At 40.4% G+C, this 20,411-nt stretch overlaps 1 protein-coding gene and 1 long non-coding RNA gene across 5 annotated transcripts in view; one reads left to right on the forward strand and one right to left on the reverse strand.

Moving 5' to 3' along the window:
- Positions 1 to 14,241: 14,241 nt before the first annotated feature.
- Large1 (LARGE xylosyl- and glucuronyltransferase 1) overlaps positions 14,242 to 20,411 on the reverse strand; it is a 459,671-nt gene continuing 453,501 nt past the window's right edge. For all 4 annotated transcript variants that reach the window (XM_040734825.1, XM_040734828.1, XM_040734827.1 and 1 more), the window contains 2 exons: positions 17,725 to 17,920; positions 14,242 to 15,673 (listed from right to left, as the gene is read on the reverse strand). In XM_040734825.1, the coding sequence (XP_040590759.1) occupies positions 15,476 to 15,673; positions 17,725 to 17,920 (394 nt within the window). In that variant the 3' untranslated portion in view covers positions 14,242 to 15,475. The remainder of the gene's footprint in view (positions 15,674 to 17,724; positions 17,921 to 20,411) is intronic.
- The window catches only part of LOC121135689, a 43,128-nt gene continuing 41,757 nt past the window's right edge, over positions 19,041 to 20,411 (forward strand). Inside the window, exon 1 of the long non-coding RNA XR_005872787.1 lies at positions 19,041 to 19,149. This is a non-coding gene — a long non-coding RNA (uncharacterized LOC121135689). The remainder of the gene's footprint in view (positions 19,150 to 20,411) is intronic.

Here is a 20,411-nt window from a genome sequence, read left to right on the forward strand (position 1 = left end):
TACAAGCATTACCAACAGAATACAAGAGATGGAAGGCAGAATCTCAGGTGTTGAAGATACACTAGGAGAAATTGAGTCATCAACCAAAGAAAATCTTAAGTCCAACAAATTCCTAACACAAAACATCCAGGAAATATGGGACACCATGAAAAGACCAAACCTAAGAATGATAGGTATAGAAGAAGGTGAAGGAAACCACCTTAAAGGGTCAGAAAACATATTCAACAAAACCATAGAAGAAAACTTTCTGAACCTAAAGAAACACATGCCAATGAAGGTACAAAAAGCCTACAGAACACCAAATAGAGTGGATCACAAAAAAGGTCCCCTCGCCACATAATAATCAAGACATCAAATATACAGAATAAAGAAAGAATATTAAGAGCAGCTAAGGAAAAAGGCCAAGTAAGATATAAAGGCAAACCTTTCAGAATTACACCTGACTTCTCCATGGAAACTATGAAAGCCAGAAGGTCCTGGACAGATATCCTACCGACACTAAGAGACCATGGATGCCAGCCAAGACTACTATACCCGGCAAAGTTCTCAATCACTATAGACGGAGAAAACAAGATATTCCATGACAAAACTAGATTCAAGCAATATGTGTCCACTAACCCACGCTTACAGAAAGTTCTGGAAAAAACTCCAACCCAAGGAAGTTAACTAAAACCAGAAAAATATAGGCATTAGAGAATCCCTCTCTACCAACAGCCAAAAGAGAAAAAGGGGTAGAATTCTACCAAAAACAACCATTCCAAATCAAAATGAGCAATCAATGGTCATTAATATCTCTCAATATTAATGGCCTTAACTCACCCATTAAAAAGACACAGGCTAACAGATGGATTCAAAGACAGAACCCATCCCTCTGCTGCATACAAGAAACACACCTCAGCTTGAAAGACAGACATTACCTGAGGGGTAAAGGTTAGCAAAAGATTTTCCAATCAAATGGACCCAAGTCACAAGCAGGGGTAGCAATCCCAATAGCAAACAAATTAGACTTTAAAAAGAAATAAATCCAAAGAGATGAAGGAGATCATTACATACTCATCACAGGAGAAATCCACCAAGATGAAGTTTCAATTCTGAACATCTATGCCCCAAATACATAGGCATCCTTGTTAATAAAAGAAACATTACTAAAACTCAAAGCACATATAAAACCTCACACACTTGTAGTGGGAGACTTCAACACCCCACTCTAACCACTAGACAGGACAACCAGACAGAAACTTAACAAAAAAGCAAAGGGTCTAATAGAAGTTATGACCCAATTGGGATTAACAGACATCTATACAACATTCCAAACACATAAAAAAGAATATATCTTCTTCTCACCACCACATGGAACCTTCTCAAAAATCGACCACATACTGGGCAACATATCAAACCTCAGAAACTACAAAAAATTGGAATAACTCCATGCATCTTATCAGACCACCGTTAAAATTAGAATTCGATGACAACACAAATTGCAGAAAACCTACAAACTCGTGGAAATTGAATAATACACAACTGCCCCATTCCTGGGTCAAAGAAGAAATAAAAAAGAAATTAAAGATTTCCTAGAATTCAATGAGAATGAAGACACAACATACCCAAACCTATGGGATACTTCGAAAGCAGTGCCACTAAGTGCCCACATAAAGAAATTGGAGAATATTTATAATAGGGAATTAAAAGCACAGCTGAAAGCCCTAGAAAACAAATGAGAAAACTCCCCCAGGAGGAGTAGATGCCAGGAAATAATCAAACTGAGGGTGGAAAACAGTACAGTAGAAACTAGGAAAACAGTACAAAGAATCAATGCAATGAACAGTTGGTTATTTGAGAAAATCAACAAGATAGACAAACCTTTATCCAAACTTACCAAACAGCAGAGTGTGAACATGCAAATTAACAAAATCACAAAGGAAAAGGGAGATATAACAACAGACTCTGAGGAAATCAAGAGAATCATTAGGTCATACTTTGAAAACCTGTACTCCACCAAATTCGAAAATTTAAAGGAAATGGATGACTTCCTGGACAACTATCAATTGCCAAAACTAAATCAAGAACAGATAAGCAATTTAAATAGACCTATAACCCCTATGGAAATAGAAGCTGTCATCAAAATCTCCCAACCAAAAAAAGCCCAGGTCCAGATGGCCTCAGTCCAGAATTCTACCAGAAATTCAAAGAACAGCTTATACCAATTTTTCTCAAAGTGTTCCACACAATAGAAGCAGAAGGGTCTTTGCCAAACTCATTCTATGAGGCTTCAATAACCTTGATCCCCAAGCCACACAAAGACACAACTAAGAAAGAGAACTTCAGACTAATATCGCTCATAAATATTGATGCAAAAATACTCAATAAAATAAAATCCAAGAACACATCAACACAACCATTCACCATGATAAAGTAGGTTTCATCCCACGGATGCAGGGATGGTTCAACATATGAAAAGCCATCAATGTAATCCACCATATAAACAAGATGAAAAACAAAAATCACATGATCATCTCACTAGATGCAGAAGAAGCCTTTGACAAAATCTTACATCCCTTCATGATAAAGGTCTTGGAGAGATCTGGGATAACAGGAACATACCTCAACATAAAAGCTATATACAGCAAACCAACAGCCAACATCAAACTAAATGGACAGAAACTCAATGCAATTCCTCTAAAATCAGAAACAAGACAAGGCTGTCCACTCTCCCCATACCTCTTCAATATTGTACATGAAGTTCTAGCCAGAGACATACGGCAAAAAAAGGAGATCAAGGGGATACAAATTAGAAAGAAAGAGGTCAGGGGAAGCAGCTGTTCCTCTGGCAGCATCAGGTAAACAGGCCGGCTTCCCCGCCTGTGTTCCAGTGCCTGCAGATTGCCTGGGAACTGCACAGAGCTCCCAATCCCGATGGGAGCCAAGCACCCCAGACTCCAGATCTTCTCTCCCACCAACGAGACCAGGAAACCAGAGGAGGCTGGGAGTCCAGGGAAGCAGCTGTTCCTGCAACAGCAGCAGGTAAACAGGCCTGCTCCCTGGCCTGTGTTCCAGTACCTGCAGATCGCTTGGAAACTGCACAGTGCTCCCAATCCCGGCAGGAGCCAACGACCCCAGACTCCAGGTCTTCTCTCCCACCAACGAGACCAGGAAACCAGAGGAGCCAGGGAGACCAGGGGAGTAGCTGTTCCAGATCAGGTACAACAGGACCCAGCATAGGGGACAGGGGGCCAGGTAGGAGGCTAAGCGCCCCAGTTTCCTGTTCTTCTTCTCCACCCACGGGACCAGCATTTGGACAAGGAATAGAAGAACCACCAGATTACTGGACTTGCTAGCACCCACCAAAAGGGAACTCTGGTCCCCAGACCAGTAAGGGGCTGATTCTGCACCCACTAGAAGAAGAGATGGGAAAGAGACAATATAAAAACACACTCAGCAATAAAAAAACAAATATGACACCGCCAGATTCTAGAGACTCCACACCAGCAAGACCCCAGCATTCCAATGCGGACGAAGCAGAAGAGAACGACCTTAAAAGCACTTTCATGAAAATGATAGACGGCCTAAAAGAGGATATAGGAAAATCCCTCAAAGAAATGGAAGAAAAAACAAACCAAAAAATGCAAGAATTGGAAGAAGAAACATACCAAAAAAGGCAGGAAATGGAAGAAGAAACGAAGTAAAAAATGCAAGAAATGGTAGAAAAAACAAAGCAAAAAATGAAAAAAAAGGAAGAAGAAACAAACCAAAAAAGGCAGGAAATGGAAGAAGAAACAAAGCACAAAATGTGAGAAATTGAACAAAAAGCAAACCAAAAAATGGAAGAAATGGAAGAAAGAACAAACCAAAAAATTCATAAAAGGCAGCAAATGGATGAAAAGATAAAGAGAAAATTGCAAGAAGCAATGCAAACACTGCAAGGGTTGAAAACTGAAATAGAGACATTAAAAAAACACAATCTGAAGAAACGCAGAAAATAGAAAAGCTGGACAAACAGTCAGGCACTACCGATACAAGCATTACCAACAGAATAGAAGAGATGGGAGAGAGAATCTCAAGTGTTGAAAATACATTAGGAGAAATGGATTTATCAACCAAAGAAAACCTTAAATCCAACAAATCCTTAACACAAAACATCCAGGAAATATGGGACACCATGAAAAGACCAAACCTAAGAATAATACGTATAGAAGAAGGAGAAGAAACCCACCTCAAAGGGGCAGAAGGCATATTCAACAAAATCATAGAAGAAAACTTTCCCAACCTTAAGAAAGACATGCCAATGAAGGTACAAGAAGCCTACAGAACACCAAATAGAGTGGACCACAAAAAAAAATCCCCTCGCCACATAATAATCAAGACCCCAAACATACAGAATAAAGAAAGAATATTAAGAGCAGCTAAGGAAAAAGGCCAAGTAAGATATAAAGGCAAACCTTTCAGAATTACACCTGATTTCTCCATGAAAACTCTGAAAGCCAGAAGGTTCTGGATAGATATTCTACCTACACTAAGAGACCATGGATGCCAGCCCAGACTACTATACCCGGCAAAGCTCTCAATCACTATAGACGGAGAAAACAAGATATTCCATGACAAAACTAGATTCAAGCAATATGTGTCCACTAACCCAGCCCTACAGAAAATTTTGGAAGGAAAACTCCAACCCAAGGAAGCTAACTACAACCAGAAAAACATAGGCATTAGAGAATCCCTCTCTACCAACAGCCAAAAGAACAAAGGGGTAAAATTCCACACATAATTCCACCAACCACAACCATTGCAAATCGAAGAAGGATGAGCAATCAATGGTCATTAATACCCCTCAATATTAATGGCCTTAACTCACCCATAAAAAGACACAGACTAGCAGAATGGATTTGAAGACAGAACCCTTCCTTCTGCTGCATACAAGAAACACACCTCACCCTGAAAGACAGACATTACCTGAGAGTTAAAGGTTAGGAAAAATTTTTCAATCAAATGGACCCAAGAAACAAAGAGGGGTAAGCAATCCTAATATCTAACAAACTAGACTTTAAAATAAAATCAATCAAAAGAGATAAAGGAGGTCATTACATACTCATCACAGGTGAAACCCACCAAGATGAAGTGTCTATCCTGAACATCTATGCCCCAAATATACAAAGGCATCCACATTTGTTAAAGAAACATTATTAGAACTTAAATCTCATCTAAAGCCACACACAGTTATAATGGGAGATTTCAACACACGACTCTCACCACTAGACAGGAATACCAGACAGAAAATCAACAAAGAAGCAAAGGGTCTAATAGAAGTAATGACCCAACTGGGATTAACAGATATCTATAGAACATTTCATCCACATAAAAAAGAATATACCTTCTTCTCACCACCACATGGAACCTTCTCAAAAATCGACCACATACTTGGCAACATATCAAACCTCAGCAGCTACAAAAAAATTGGAATAAGTCCATGCATCTTATCAGACCACCATGCTTTAAAATTAGAATTCAACAACAACACAAATTGCAGAAAACCTACAAACTCATGGAAATTGAATAATGCTCAACTGCACCATCCCTGGGTCAAAGAGGAAATAAAAAAAGAAATTAAAGACTTCCTTGAATTCAATGAGAATGAAGACACAACATACCCAAACCTATGGGACACTTTGAAAGCAGTGCTATGGGGGAAGTTCATAGCACTAAGTGCTCACATGAAGAAACAGGAGAACAGTTATACCAGAGAATTAACATCACAGCTGAAAGCTCTAGAACACAAAGAATCAAACTCCACCAGGAGGAGTAGACACCAGGAAATAATCAAATTAAGGGCTGAAATCAATAAAGTAGAAACCAGGGAAACAATACAAAGAATCAATGCAATGAAGAGTTGGTTCTTTGAGAAAATCAACAAGATAGACAAACCTTTGTCCTAACTTACCAAAGAGCAGAGAGTGAACATGGAAATTAACAAAATCAGAAATGAAAAGGGGGACATAACAACAGACTCTGAGGAAATCCAGAGAATCATTAGGCCATACTTTGAAAACCTGTACTCCACAAAATTTGAAAATTTAAAGGAAATGGATGACTTCCTGGATAGCTATCACTTGCCAAAACTAAATCAAGAACAGATAAGCAATTTAAATAGACCTATAACCCCTATGGAAATAGAAGCAGTCATCAAAAGTCTCCCAACCAAAAAAAGTCCAGGTCCAGATGGCCTCGGTGCAGAATTCTACCACAAATTCAAAGAACAGCTTATACCAATTTTTCTCAAAGTGTTCCATGCAATAGAAGCAGAAGGGTCTTTGCCAAACTCTTTCTATGAGGCTTCAATAACCTTGATCCCCAAGCCACACAAAGATACAACTAAGAAAGAGAACTTCAGACCAATATCCCTCATGAACATTGATGCAAAAATACTCAATAAAATACTGGCAAATCGATATCAAGAACACATCAAAACAATCATTCACCACGATCAAGTAGGTTTCATCCCACGGATGCAGGGATGGTTCAACATATGAAAATCCATCAACGTAATCCACCATATAAACAAGCTGAAAAACAAAAATCACATGATCATCTCACTAGATGCTGAAAAAGCCTTTGACAAAATCCAACACCCCTTCATGATAAAGGTCTTGGAGAGATCTGGGATAACAGGGACATACATAAACATAATAAAAGCTATATACAGTAAACCAACAGCCAACATCAAACTAAATGGACAGAAACTCAACGCAATTCCTCTAAAATGAGGAACAAAACAAGGCTGTCCACTCTCCCCATACCTGTTCAACATGGTACTTGAAGTTCTAGCTATTGCCATATGACATCAAAGGGGGATCAAGGGGATACAAATTGGGAAGGAAGAGGTCAAACATTCACTGTTTGCAGATGATATGATAGTTTATATCAATGACCCAAAGAACTCAACCAGGGAACTCTTACTGCTGATTAACACCTTCAGCAAAGTGGCATGCTACAAGATCAACTCAAGAAAATCAGTAGCCCTACTATATACAGATGATAAAAGGGCTGAAAAAGAAATTAGAGAAACATCACCCTTTACAATTGCCACAAACAACATAAAATACCTTGGGGTAACGCTAACCAAACAAGTGAAAGACCTGTATCATAAGAACTTTGAATCTTTAAAGAAAGAAATTAAAGAAGCCCTCAGAAAATGGAAAGATCTCCCATGCTCTTGGATAGGTAGGATCAATGTAGTAAAAATGGCAATCCTGCCAAAAGCAATCTACAGATTCAATGCAATCCCCATTAAAATCCCAGCACAATTCTTCACAGACCTTGAAAGAACAGTAATCAATTTTGTATGGAAAAACAAAAGACCCAGGATAGCCAAAGCAACCCTGTTCATCAAGGCAACATCTGGAGGCATCACCATCCCTGACCTCAAGCACTATTATAGAGCTATAGTCCTGAAAACAACTTGGTATTGGCACAAAAATAGACAGGTAGACCAACGGAATCAAATTGAAAGCCCGGGCATTAACCCACACACGTACGAACATCTGATCTTTGACAAAGAAGCTAAAAATATACAATGGAATAAAGAAAGCACCTTCAACAAATGGTGCTGGCATAACTGGAGACTGGCATGTAGAAGAATGCGGATCGATCCATTTTTATCACCATGCACAAAACTTAAGTCCAAATGGATCTAAGACCTCAACATAAATCCAGCCACACTGAACCTCTTAGAAGAGAAAGTGGGTGGTACCCTTGAACGAATTGGTACAGGAGCCAGCTTCCTGAACATAACACCACTAGCACAGACAGTGAGATCAACAATTAATAAATGGGACCTACTGAAACTGAGAAGCTTCTGTAAGGCAAAGGACACAGTCAGCAAGACAAAAAGGCAGCCCACAGAATGGGAAAAAATATTCACTAATACCACATCTGACAGAGGGTTGATCACCAAAATTTACAAAGAACTCAAGAAGCAAGTCTCCAAAACATCAAAGGACCCAATTAAAAAGTGGGCTGCAGAACTAAATAGAGAGTTTTCAATAGAGGAGTCTAAAATGGCTGAGAGGCACTTGAGAAAGTGCTCAAAATCCTTAGCCATCTGGGAAATGCAAATCAAAACAACTCTCAGATACCATCTCACTCCTGTCAGAATGGCTAAAATCAAAAACACCAATGACAATTTATGCTGGAGAGGATGTGGTGAAAGGGGACACTCCTCCATTGCTGGTGGGAGTGTCAACTGGTTCAGCCACTTTGGAAATCAGTATGGAGATTCCTCAGAAAAATGGGAATAAACCTACCACAAGACCCAGCAACTCCACTCTTAGGCATACATCCAAAAGATGCCCATTCATACAACAAGGATGTTTGTTCCACTATGTTCATAGCAGCATTATTTATAATAGGCAGAACTTGGAAGCAACTTGGATGCTCCTCAACAGAAGAGTAGACTGAGAAAATGTGGTACATTTACACAATGGGGTACTATTCAGCAGAAAAAAACAATGGAATCCTGAAATTTGCAGGCAAATGGATGGCACTAGAAGAAACTATCCTGAGCGAGGTAACCCAGTCACAAAAAGAGAAACATGGCATGTACTCTCTCATATATGGATTGTAGACCTAGATCTGGGGAGTGCCAGCCTATAATCCATGGCCAGAAACTCGGGAATCAGAATCTTCATTCAGTGGCTGATGGAAGAAGAGGCAGACTTCCACGGCTAAGCACTGAGCTGAACTCAAGAAAGCCAGTGACAGAGCTGGAGGGCTGATGAACAAAGGGATTAAGACAGGGCTGGTTTGACCCCCAGAAACAGCTGACCTGACAAGGGTTAGCTTTTGAATCCCAGACTGATGCCTGGGAATCCAGCATGGGACTGAGGAAGACCCCCTGAATGTGGGTGTCAGTGAGGAGGCCTAGGTAATCTCTTGAGCCTTGGGTAGTAGATCAGTATTTATCCTGGGTATACAAATGGACTTTGGACTCCCATCCAACAATGAGATATGCACTCTCACCCTGGACTCTCAGGGGAGGGTATATGCCCTGCCCTGGATAAAATTACAGACTATGGACACCCCCATTGAGGCCTCAATCTCCCTGGGGAAATGAGGGGATATTGGAGTGGTTGGTGGGAGGGCACGGGAGGAGGGGGGGAAAGGGAGAGGGACCTGGAATTGACATGTGAAGTAACCTTGTTTCTAATTTAAATTTAAAAATAAAAATAAAATATAAAAAATATTAGCTTTACTTAGATTAGTAATTTAGACAAGTTCCTTATTCTGCAAGAGCCCTGTTGGAGAGCACTACTCTATATCATGGTGTTGCTAGTTGATGACATACTGGTCTACTGAAAAATGCTGCGAACGGATGCCAAGTACTTACTGTCCCAAAACAAAGATGCCTTGTATGGTCATACTTAACAGTAATTTTGTGGGCTTAACCATTTTTCATATACTTTGTACATCTATATCAAAACATTATTACATGTGGTAAGTACATACAATAAATACAAAAAAATAATTTGGAAAAGAAAGTTGGTTTAGAAAAAATAGCTCTTACCCTTGATATACACCATCAGCTGATCTCCTTATTTTGCTTATTGGCTATAATATCCAGGCAACTACTATGTTTGAATTGGAGACCCATTACTCTTTAGTGAGGTGGCCTTAATATCTACTACAGCAGTTTTAACTAAAGTGTTCTGTATTATCGTATCAAGTGTCAGGATACTTTTGTCTTCAAGCAGGTATCACTTGTCTTGGAAGCCTTTCATGATCTCTAGGGTTGAGTGAGTGCTTCTCCCCAGATTCCATCTCATCCCAAGCTTCTCAACATCACTCACATGTTGCTACTTACCTTCCTATCTGTGTTCTCTGTGGTACTAAGGTTCCTTGATGGTAGGGATTATATATTACTCATACTTCTATTTGAATATTGGAATTTTACCACCTATCCCAATTGCTGGATCCCAGTACCTATCTTTAAAAAATGACTAATGACTTGTGTGGTGGTCTGAATAAAAATGCCTCCTACAGGCTCATAGAGAGTGGCACTATTTGAAAAGATTAAGAGGTGTACCTTGTTAGAGGAAGTGTGTCACTGGAGAGTGGGCTTTGAGGTTTTAGAAGCCCAAGCCAGGCCCAGAGTCTGTCTCTGTCTCTCTGTAGCTGCCTGTCTCCATCTCTCTCTCCCTGCTACTTGAGAAGCCAGATGTAGAACTCTCTGCTACTTCTCCATCAACATGTCTGCCTGTGTGCCAACATACTTCACACCATGATGACAATGAACTAAATTTCTGAAACTATAAGCAGGCCCTAATTAGATGTTTTCCCTTGTAAGAGTTACTATAGTCATGGTGTCTCTTCACAGCAATAGAACACTGAGTAAGAAAATTTGCTTACATGGAGGTTTTCTGTAGTAACTGGTAAGTGCCAGCCCTAATGCCAGAGTTCCACTAATGTTTGGAAACAAGCTTATTGTCAAAGGTCTGAAGAGAGCACATGTACCAGGAGCCTTAGCACCACATGGGGTAGTTAGAAATATGGGCTCTTGGGGTCAACTGACTAAATGTGATATTGATGAGATCCTCAATGTGATTCCTACTTATGGGAAGATTTAAGGAATACTAGCGGGGAGTGAAAGACAAGATCAAGTCCCAATGGCTAGGCCTATTCTGCTTATTAAGATTTTATAATCTTATATTTATCTGAATCCACAGGAAATTGAACAATTGAACAAATGGAACTGGGAGACATAGGATTGATTGTCAGGGCTCTTAATTAGCCACTCTGAGCATTTGTTTCCTTATCTTTACAATAGAGATATTTCCTGCCTTATGCTTTTGTGATAGATGTGACTAAAAACATGTCTATCACTGAGCTTATGTGTTCTCTCCTGCTTCACAGTCCCAGACTTACCATTACCTTCGCTATTCAGTGTAGTTCATAACCTTGTGGAGTAACTCCATGAAATCAATAAATATCCATCCCCACACATGAAGCACTTTAACAACCACTTTCATTGTCTGGTAGTAAAGCAACGAAATTAGTGATGCACCCTGTGGGGAAATTATTTCCCAAAACTAATGGCATTCTTTTATCTTGGAAACTATGGTGCCCATCATGATCATCTGAATATGTTAGAACCAATAACTGACCAAATCCACAATCAAAAGCTCAGTACCTCCCTTCAGATACCATCAGTAATTCTTAGAGATAAAATGTCCCCTACTGAGAATGGTTTTTGTTGAGTGAATGAAGACAAAGTCCATGATATTTCCAACATCAGACCCTATGGTCTGGAACCTCTGGGACTCTCTAGATAATTGTGAATTTTCATAAATACTAGCGGCATTAAGCTGAAATATTTGAATCTTAAGATTATAAGAAAACAAGAACTAAGCATGTTACCATGAACTATAAGAATATATGATTGCAGAAATCCAAAGGCTATCTGCAACATCACATGGAAAGGTAATAGCATGTATTAGGGCCAAGACACAGGTTTTTGAAGCCAGTCAGATTTTGTTCTAATCCCAAAGCATTGATGATTATCTAGGGGATCTTTGGAAGAACATGTAAATTTTCTAAGGTATATCTCTACCAGCTAAATAAGAGGGGTCATAATATAGCATGGTTGTCAAGACCCAGTAGTGCCAACTACAACTGAAATTTGGAATCAGTAACATGGCTCTTACTATGTTTGTTAGTAGTATACAGAGACTCCATCTGGGAGGAAATTTTTATCATGTTTCTCTACAAACACAGAACTCTCTAAAGTCCTGGTAACAAAAAAACACAGCCTTAACTCAGACAGGAACATCTTTTAGAGGAACAGTATTAATGTAATATCTGACATTTCACAATAGAGTTCTAAGAAGCTATTTGCCAACTCAGTCTACATGTGCTTTAAAAGTCAACCTGGGGTTGTCTTATATTTACCAATATTACTTTGAAATAATTTGCTGGGATGGGGTGAAGGGGTATACTAAAACTCCATGCTTTTACCTGAGTCACTTAGCATTCAGGAAGTCAGTTTATGTCTCCTAAGGCTGAACCCAACTGTTTACATGATTACAGACTGACCAGGTCTAGTTCACATGAATTTTAGGAGGTCCATGGGTGCAGCTAGCTTTGGAAAATGGTGGAGTGTCTGCTGTTCAGACTCTGTGTTACTGGGTGGATATTGCAGGAGGAAGGTTAATTTACTCTAACAGGGTCAAATCCCAACTCCGATTTTTCCAGTCCATATTTATTTAGCTTATTGGATGAGGCAACAGCAGTATTGTAGGTTATGTGATTTGGGATTAAATAAGTAAGAATGAGTTTCAAATTTGGCATTGTGATGCATGGATCCTAGGAATTGAGGGGAAGTTATTTAATTTGAATATACTCTATCTCTTCACTGATAATCAGCAATGTCCACTATCAGGCTACAAATAACTACTCAGTGAGCTAAAGGGTCTTGCACACAATGGCTTATTTAAAAGCAATTCTCCTAGACACTGAGCATTATGGAGTTAATGAGAGAACCTGCCCTTCCTGTCAACTGTATTGGCATGACATCAGCATGATACATTGTAAACTTTGATTCCAGGAAGCTGATACAAAGGAATCAACATCCATGTCAATTACCTTGGCTCAAATTGCTATGTTCCCCACATGTGGGCCCGTGCTACCACCAAGTGGCACTTCCTGAAGTACCCACTGGGGACTCATACTGTTGACTCCACATACATCAACTTCCACAGTTGTCAACTTTTGGGTTGAACTAAACAAACTTTTGAGCTCTATTTTTTAAATGGGATTAGATGACAGTGTCAGGCACCCATATCTGAGGAAACAGGATGTTTCTCATGATGGTATGGAATGCCAGCTTCTGGCTTTAATAGATTCTATATACATGCAATTTCATAATCTTCAAGTTTATGGGTATTATATCAAAGTAATTAGTATCTTCTTTCATTCTCAGGAGTGACCCTGCTTGGCTAGTGAGTTATATGGTTATTGGCTATTCCTGTAAACAAGCAAATGAAAACAAAGTGTCTGGGCCCAATTCATGTGCTAGGATAAATGTTTAAAGAAAAGCTTTAGGGAATTAAAATTTGACATTTAATGCTGAGAATCAGTGCTGCCAATGGATGTTCAACTTTGTTCTAGTAACTAGAAATGATTTAGCAGTAGCTAGTCTGAGGGAGAGTAGCAGAAGTTATGTGTGCCTATGGGTGTGTGTACACATGTAGGTGTGTGGGGGAGAAGGAAAAAGGCATTGAATGCAGAAGGTGAATATTTAATAGCCAGTCATGGAGTTCAGGGCAAGTCACTGAACATGGCAACTGGAGAGAGATGGATACAGTAAATTCTGTGACCATGTGGTAGATGGCTTGCAGCATCATTACTGAACAAACTGAACTTAACATGGCTTTGAACACCTTTTCATCATGTATTCTTTTTACAGTGTTCATGCATTACTTTGATAATAATAAATCCTGTATATATGCTATATATATCCAGCTGCTTCATGTGTGTGTGTGTGTGTGTGTGTGTGTGTGTATGTGTGCGTACACACAATGTGATAGCTAATACTCAACTTGATGAGAGCTAGAATCAACTAGGAGAACTGCCTAGGAGACAAACCTCTAAACATATCTGAGAGATTATCTAGATTATGCTTACTGACTACAAGCACAATGTAGTGAATCAGTGGCTTCAAGTTCTTGCTGACATGCCATCCTTACTGTGATGGGCTAGATTCTCAAACTCTGAACCAAAATAAACCCTATTGTCAGATATTTTGTATTAATAACATGAGAAGTAACTAATAAAGACACACACACTTATGTGCATTTGTGTAGCAATTCTAATTACATTTTTTCTTCATTTTGTACTAATCTAGGGGAAATACCATAGAATATTCTGACTGATTGAACTGTTGCACTCCACAGAACAAGAGAGCCATAAGAATAGGCTATTTGCTACTGATCCCCACAATTTGCATACTTAGAATATAAAGCATCTGGCTACAATGGTGAGACAGATGCAAAATGGAAATTTTGAAAATGAGCTGAGGGTTAGAGGAGAAAGTGAGATCTAACCTTAAACATTGAGGGAAAAAAAGGTGACATTTCAAACAATGAGAAAGGTGACATGGAATAACAGAGAGCGTGAGATGCTGTGCATGGAATTGACTTTGCCCTCTAGACCAAGTGTGTCATGTGGCTTCTTACAAGAGTGGGAAAAGGAGGAAGAAACAGTCTGTACTTTCATTTATTAAATGCAGCTTTTGCTGGTCACATGGCAACTCAATACAAACAGCCCAGCAGTAGGTAGGCCATTAACTCTTGTTCTCATCAATGTAAACACAACATTAATAGTGAAGAGTAAAGAAAATAGGTAAAAAGTTCAGTGTTTTTCTCCATCTGAATGAAGAGGTGCTTACCAACCCTCAGACAAAGTCCTGAGGGCAAACTAAGGTCACCAAGTCCCCTGCTTCCAACAGGGAGGCGCCTGACCCTTTTCTTCCAGTGGCTTCCACGTGGTCACACAAGTCTTCAGATTGGTCTTCTAGTAACTATTCAAGTTCTTCTAAAGGTCTGAGAGGAGAATCATACCTTCTGTGAGTAATGAAACAGTTCCTTGAAGCCCTTTCCTTGTGACTCGGTCATTGTCCATAGAAAATGTGACTTGCATACAGTGTTTGGCCTCATATTTCTGTAGTCCCTGTCATAGCCATGGATCTGGAGAGTAGGAACTAAGCATCAGGGGGTATCAGTGTTCATCCTGCCCATGTGAGAACATGCTCTGAGGATGCTCATCTTTGCTGACAGTAGTGTTGGTTGAGGGAGCTCATTTTTCTTTTAGAACTTTAATGATTAGATATTTGTTTATCTTGGAGTCCTAGATCAAAATTAATAAACTCCCCCAAATTCAAACAACTCAAAGCAAAACAAGAGAGACTTTGATAATAAAGAAATGATTCACCCTATATCTAGATCCTTGCATATAAAAGGTCCCTATGCAGGTCTCCAGATGGCTGTCTGGGTCCTTGGCTAGCTCTTCACTTGAGTACCTAGCTAGATGAGAGGGAAAATAAAGTTCTCTTCCTAGGAAGAAATAGCTTGCTCTTATTTCTTGGAGTGACTAAGCCTAGAACAGTGATTTCTTTCTCCACAGCTAGAATTTGAACCATAATTATTACAAAAGCAGTGAGAGCATCTAGAAACCCTGTCTGTGGCTTTGTGGTTGAGTTGTTAACTCTTCATTTGATTCCACCCATCTGTGTCCCATTCTGGAAGCACCTCATGGTTGTGGATTGGGTCCCTGTCCAAGATATCAGAAGAAAGCAGCTTTGTGGGGCCAGAGAGACAAAGAGAAACAGGCCAAAGAAAAGCGGTGATGAATTTTGTCTTCAAAGGTTGAGGCCCGGGCAGAAAGTGGTGCTTCCCTTGTAGCATGTCTCTCCCTAGTCGTGGCCTTCATAGTGCTAGCTGTTGTTCTCAGCCGTGAGATACTTCAGGGCAGCAAAGCCATAGCGTCGAGACATGTCCTGTTGAAACTCTTCCTTCAGGGTTTTGAGACAGATGCGGTACTGCTTGTTGGAACGAAACTTAGTGATGTCGAAACTGGGGGCATGGGGCATGTGGATCATGTAGGCATTGGGCAACACGGTGAACTCATACTCCTGGAAGGAGGAAGACAAGGGTGATGAGAAATCTTGCAAGAGCCTTGGGTCATAGATGACTTTGAATCAAGGGACTAGAGAATAACACTGAAAGGGAGTCACAATAGCTACAGAGTAGCTTGCTTCAGGATCATGCCTATGTACTTGTACAAAATACAGGAGTCATCTAAACTTTGGTTTGCTCATCAACAAAGTGAGAGTGAGAAAATCTATCTTGAAGGATGATTATGAGGATGAAACTCATACTGTATGGAACGAGGGGAACATAACATGTGCCTGCTCCAGAGGTTCTCCATATACCCCACAGTAACTCTGGAATAATGCTACCATGCAATATTCTGTTGACCAATGAACTAAATCTGAGCAAATGTTTAAGCTCATGTCTGTAACCAGTGTATTTGTGAAACCTGTATAAGAAAACTCCCATAGATTCCATGCCAACCTGGTTTACCTAGCAAGTTCCAGGCCAGTTTAAGTCATAGTGTAAGATCCTGTCTTAAAAAGAGATAGATAGACAGATAAATAATTAAATATCCAGATAAAAGACCAAAATGTTAAGCTGTGCTGAAGCTAAATGAGAATAAAACTTTCCTCAACTTATTGTAAGTGATGACATCATAGAATATGCTTGATATGATAGGAGACAGCCAAATATACAATGCCTCTCTCTGAACTGCTCAAACAAGGGACACAAATTTAGGACATGTAACTCAGACAGAACCCAGAACATGCACAGTCCATGTCTTTGCTCCAATAGTGGATTCATATCATCTATTTTCACTGCCAAGAGTAAGCAAGAATAAACTCAACAAAACAAATCAAGAACAGGAAAGGCAGAGTATGTCATCTGACAGTGAAGTGAGAAAATCAGGAGAAAACTCAAGACTACATAGCCCAGATGTCTGAGACATTTCACATAGGGACAAAGTGAAGTAACCCCGCCCACCAACTCCCGCAACTGGGGCTCTGTGACCTGTCAGCTAGGAGTGTTCTTCTTCTTCTTCTTCTTCTTCTTCTTCTTCTTCTTCTTCTTCTTCTTCTTCTTCTTCTTCTCTCTCTCTCTCTCTCTCTCTCTCTCTCTCTCTCTCTCTGTGTGTGTGTGTGTGTGCGTGTGTGTGTTTTGAGAAAGAGTTTCTCTGTAGCTTTGGAGGCTGTCCTGGAACTAGCTCTGTAGATCAGGCTGCTCTCAGATTCACAGAGATTCACCTGCCTCTGCCTCCCAAATGCTGGGATTAGGCATGCACCATTACCTGTTAGCAAGTGTTTCACTTTCTTAAGTCATTGGAATGGGTAGAACTTTGTGTGATGAATGCTACAAGCAAATGCAGGAAAGTATGTGGTCCATTTGCAAAAGCTCTGTGAAAGAGTATAAAACAAAGGCCACGCTTTGGGAATCGGAAAAAAATGAACTTTTCTTTGAAAGGTCACCACACAACACTGCTGGGCCCAGAAATACCACTGTTCTTTCTAGCAGCAACAAAGGCAGTCCAGGGCTCATGGTCTCTAAGCAGGTATGTTGGTTATAACATGGGTAGCAATGGATGGGCATGCTTTGTGTAGCACCTGGGCTTCACCTGTTAAAACTCTGCAGACTTCTGAAGTATATGTTTGTTAAGGATTGTGTGACTGGATAAAGGCTTTTAGACTGGACACTGTTGTTTTAATTGAAGGGTAGAATAATTAGCCACATTTTAGTGACAGGTTTTTTGCTACTTACAATGATACAATTATGCAATTTGGGGGTCAAGTCATGACTAGTTTTCCTGTGCTTATCTGCCTCACTGGATGGAGGGGGTAAGAAAATACATTATAGGAGATTCACATTTGCCTAATCCTGTCCAGGAACCCAATTCCATGTACCCAGAGAAGGAAGACCAAAAGTCTGAGGTTGAGAGCCTAGAAAACCAGACTCATATTCTCATTCTTAGTTCCTGAAAATATATTATTCCTCTGAAGGTCCTGTTTAATCTTCTCTCTGGGATTCTTTTCACTTCCAGCATCTGCACCTCTCTCCTTTCCTGGACAGTACTAGTCAGGAATTCTGTTCTTACCTGTGCATCCAATTCCATGATGTGAGCCACTTTGTTCCAGCCAAAGCCCACAAACCTCCGATCGTACTCAGAGCAGTCTCGTCTCACAACAACATATGGCTCAAAATCAGCCTCCCACTCAACCCGGTAAGGCATGGTGGCAGTCCGCCACTTGGCAAAGTTTGTGGGTGCATGGCCTTTAGTCCAGACATGGTACCTGGGAAATGTGAAGAAAAGCCAATCAGTGAAGGGGTGGAAGCTGAGCTTTCCCACCCCTAGTGATGTGGAGGAAGAAGAAATGCATTTTGATATGGTCTTCCTGGTGGGATGCACTGTGTCCCTGCTAAATTCTCAAGTTCAAATGTTCAATGCCTGTAAACATAACCCGGTAGGAAACAGGATCTTTTTTATTGTTATTTGTTTTTAAATTTAAGTTTAAATTAGAAACAAGGTTGTTTCCCAAGTCAGTTCCAGGTCCTTCTCCGTTTCCCTCCCCTCCTCCCGTGCCCTCCCCCCTAACCCCCCCAACTTCCCCTCATTTCCCCAGGGAGGGTGAGGCCCTCCATGGGGGTGTCCATAGTCTGTCATTTCATCCAGGGCAGGGCCTAGACCCTCCCCCCAAGAGTCCAGGGTGAGAGTGCATCTCTCATTGTTGGATGGGAGTCCAAAGTCCATTTGTATACCCGGGATAAATACTGATCTACTACCCAAAGCTCAATAGATTACCTAGGCCTCCTCACTGACACCCACATTCAGGGGGTCTTCATCAGCCTGGGATTCAAGAGCTAATTCTTGTCAGGTCAGCTGTTTCAGGGGTTAAACCAGCCCAGTCTTAATCCCTTTGTTCATCAGTCCTCCCTCTCTGTCACTGGCTTTCTTGAGTTCAGCTCAGTGCTTAGCCGTGGGAGCCTGCCTTTTCTTCCATCAGCCACTGAATGAAGGTTCTGAGGAAACAGGACCTTTACAGGCATACTTAAACTAGAATTAGGGTGGGACTTAATCCGATGTCCTTTTATGAGAGGGAGATTTGGACACACAGATACACACTGAGATGTGCAGATGCAAACAGAGCTTAGAATGAGACTCATCAAGCAATAAGGAATGTCGAGAGTTGCTGACAATCACCAACAAAAAGGCAGAGAGGAACAATGAATGTGTCTTTCTAGAGCTTTTGGAAAACCACAGACCTATTAGGAACTTTCACTTGGACTTCTGACTTGCAAAATTGTTAAATAATAATGAACTGCTGTGTTAAGTCACCTTCTTTTTATTTATTTATTTATTTATTTATTTATTTATTTATTTATTTATTTTTACTATTTTGTTACAGGAGCCCTGGGAAACTAATGTGGTTTCTTGGAGTTATCTGTCACTAAAGAGAAGACTCCATAGAAATGTCAATGAACTTCCAAGCACTTGGCATCATTTCCATGGAATCTATATCTGGTAATTCCCAACAGAGACCACTGGGAATGATGGGGCATAACCTATGAGTAGGATACCCATCTGGTTATATTACACCATGTGGCAAGAGTAGATTCTTATAGATATGAAGCTTATTAAGCAGGAGCCTCTGTAGTAATGAAAATTGAGATTACCAAGGTAGGTCTGATATGACACATGATCCTTCGGATCTGGAAGGAATGAAAGAGTCATGCTGTGAGCTGTTTATGAAGTTAGGGTGCGGAGATAGAGGAGCCAGGAGTTCCATGGGGGTACATGTCCAAAATTTAGGATGAAGGCCTTGCCCTGTGTTAATAGCAGAAAGAGGATCATGTGGCACTACATGAAACATCTTCAGACATCTGCTTTCCATCCAGTGGTACCCTGGGCAGAGAGCCGGCTATTCTTTGCAAGCTGACAGAGACAGTGAGGTTGCCAGTCTGCACTGCTATATAGTGTTGCGTTTGTGGTAATTTATTATCTAGCAATACAATAATCAGAAAATTATATTTATTAGATGTTTACTATGGGTTGGGACTATTTTAAATGCTGTAGATACATACTGTTTTAAATTCTAAAAATGTACCCAATGCTGGGTTCAAATAGTAATGAAGCCAAAGGTCAGCTTGTGTGCCACTGTCACTTACACAAAAGTGGAAGGAGCAAAGAGGTTGAGCCTTAAGGCTCTGAAATTAGGACTCTGTTGACACTCTATGTCCCTGAAGGTACTACATTCATTCTCAGGTTTCTCTTTCCCAACTCATCTAAAAAGATTTCCTTTCAGCTCTAAGATCCAAGGTTCTCTCTTCCTATATCACTAGGTTGATGCTCTGTTTTTAATTGTGAGTCCACTTTCATGATATAAGAGTACACTGAAAATGAGTAGATGAATATTTTAAAACTTGAGTGGTGCCTGAGAGCCAGATTAGTGAGTGGGGCGGTACTTTGGCACTGCAAGTTATAGGGAAAGTGGGTACAAGGAGTGAAATGAAGCTACAACAGGGCCAACAGAAAGGGGTTAGGAAAGATGGTGTACTGATTGGTTTTGGGTCAGTTTGACACACCCTAGACTTACCAGAGAGGAAGGAGCCTCATTTGAGAAAATACCTCCATGAGATCCAGATGTAAGGCATTTTCTAAATTGGTGATCAATGGGGGAGGGCCCAGCTCATGGAGGGTGGTACCATCCCAGGGCTGGTGTTCCTGGGTTCTATAAGGAAGCAGGTTGAGCAAGCCAGGGGAGTAAGCCATTAAGCAGCATATCT

Source organism: Mesocricetus auratus, unplaced genomic scaffold (assembly GCF_017639785.1).
Source record: "Mesocricetus auratus isolate SY011 unplaced genomic scaffold, BCM_Maur_2.0 Super-Scaffold_100041, whole genome shotgun sequence".
Classification (NCBI taxonomy): Eukaryota; Metazoa; Chordata; class Mammalia; order Rodentia; family Cricetidae; genus Mesocricetus; species Mesocricetus auratus.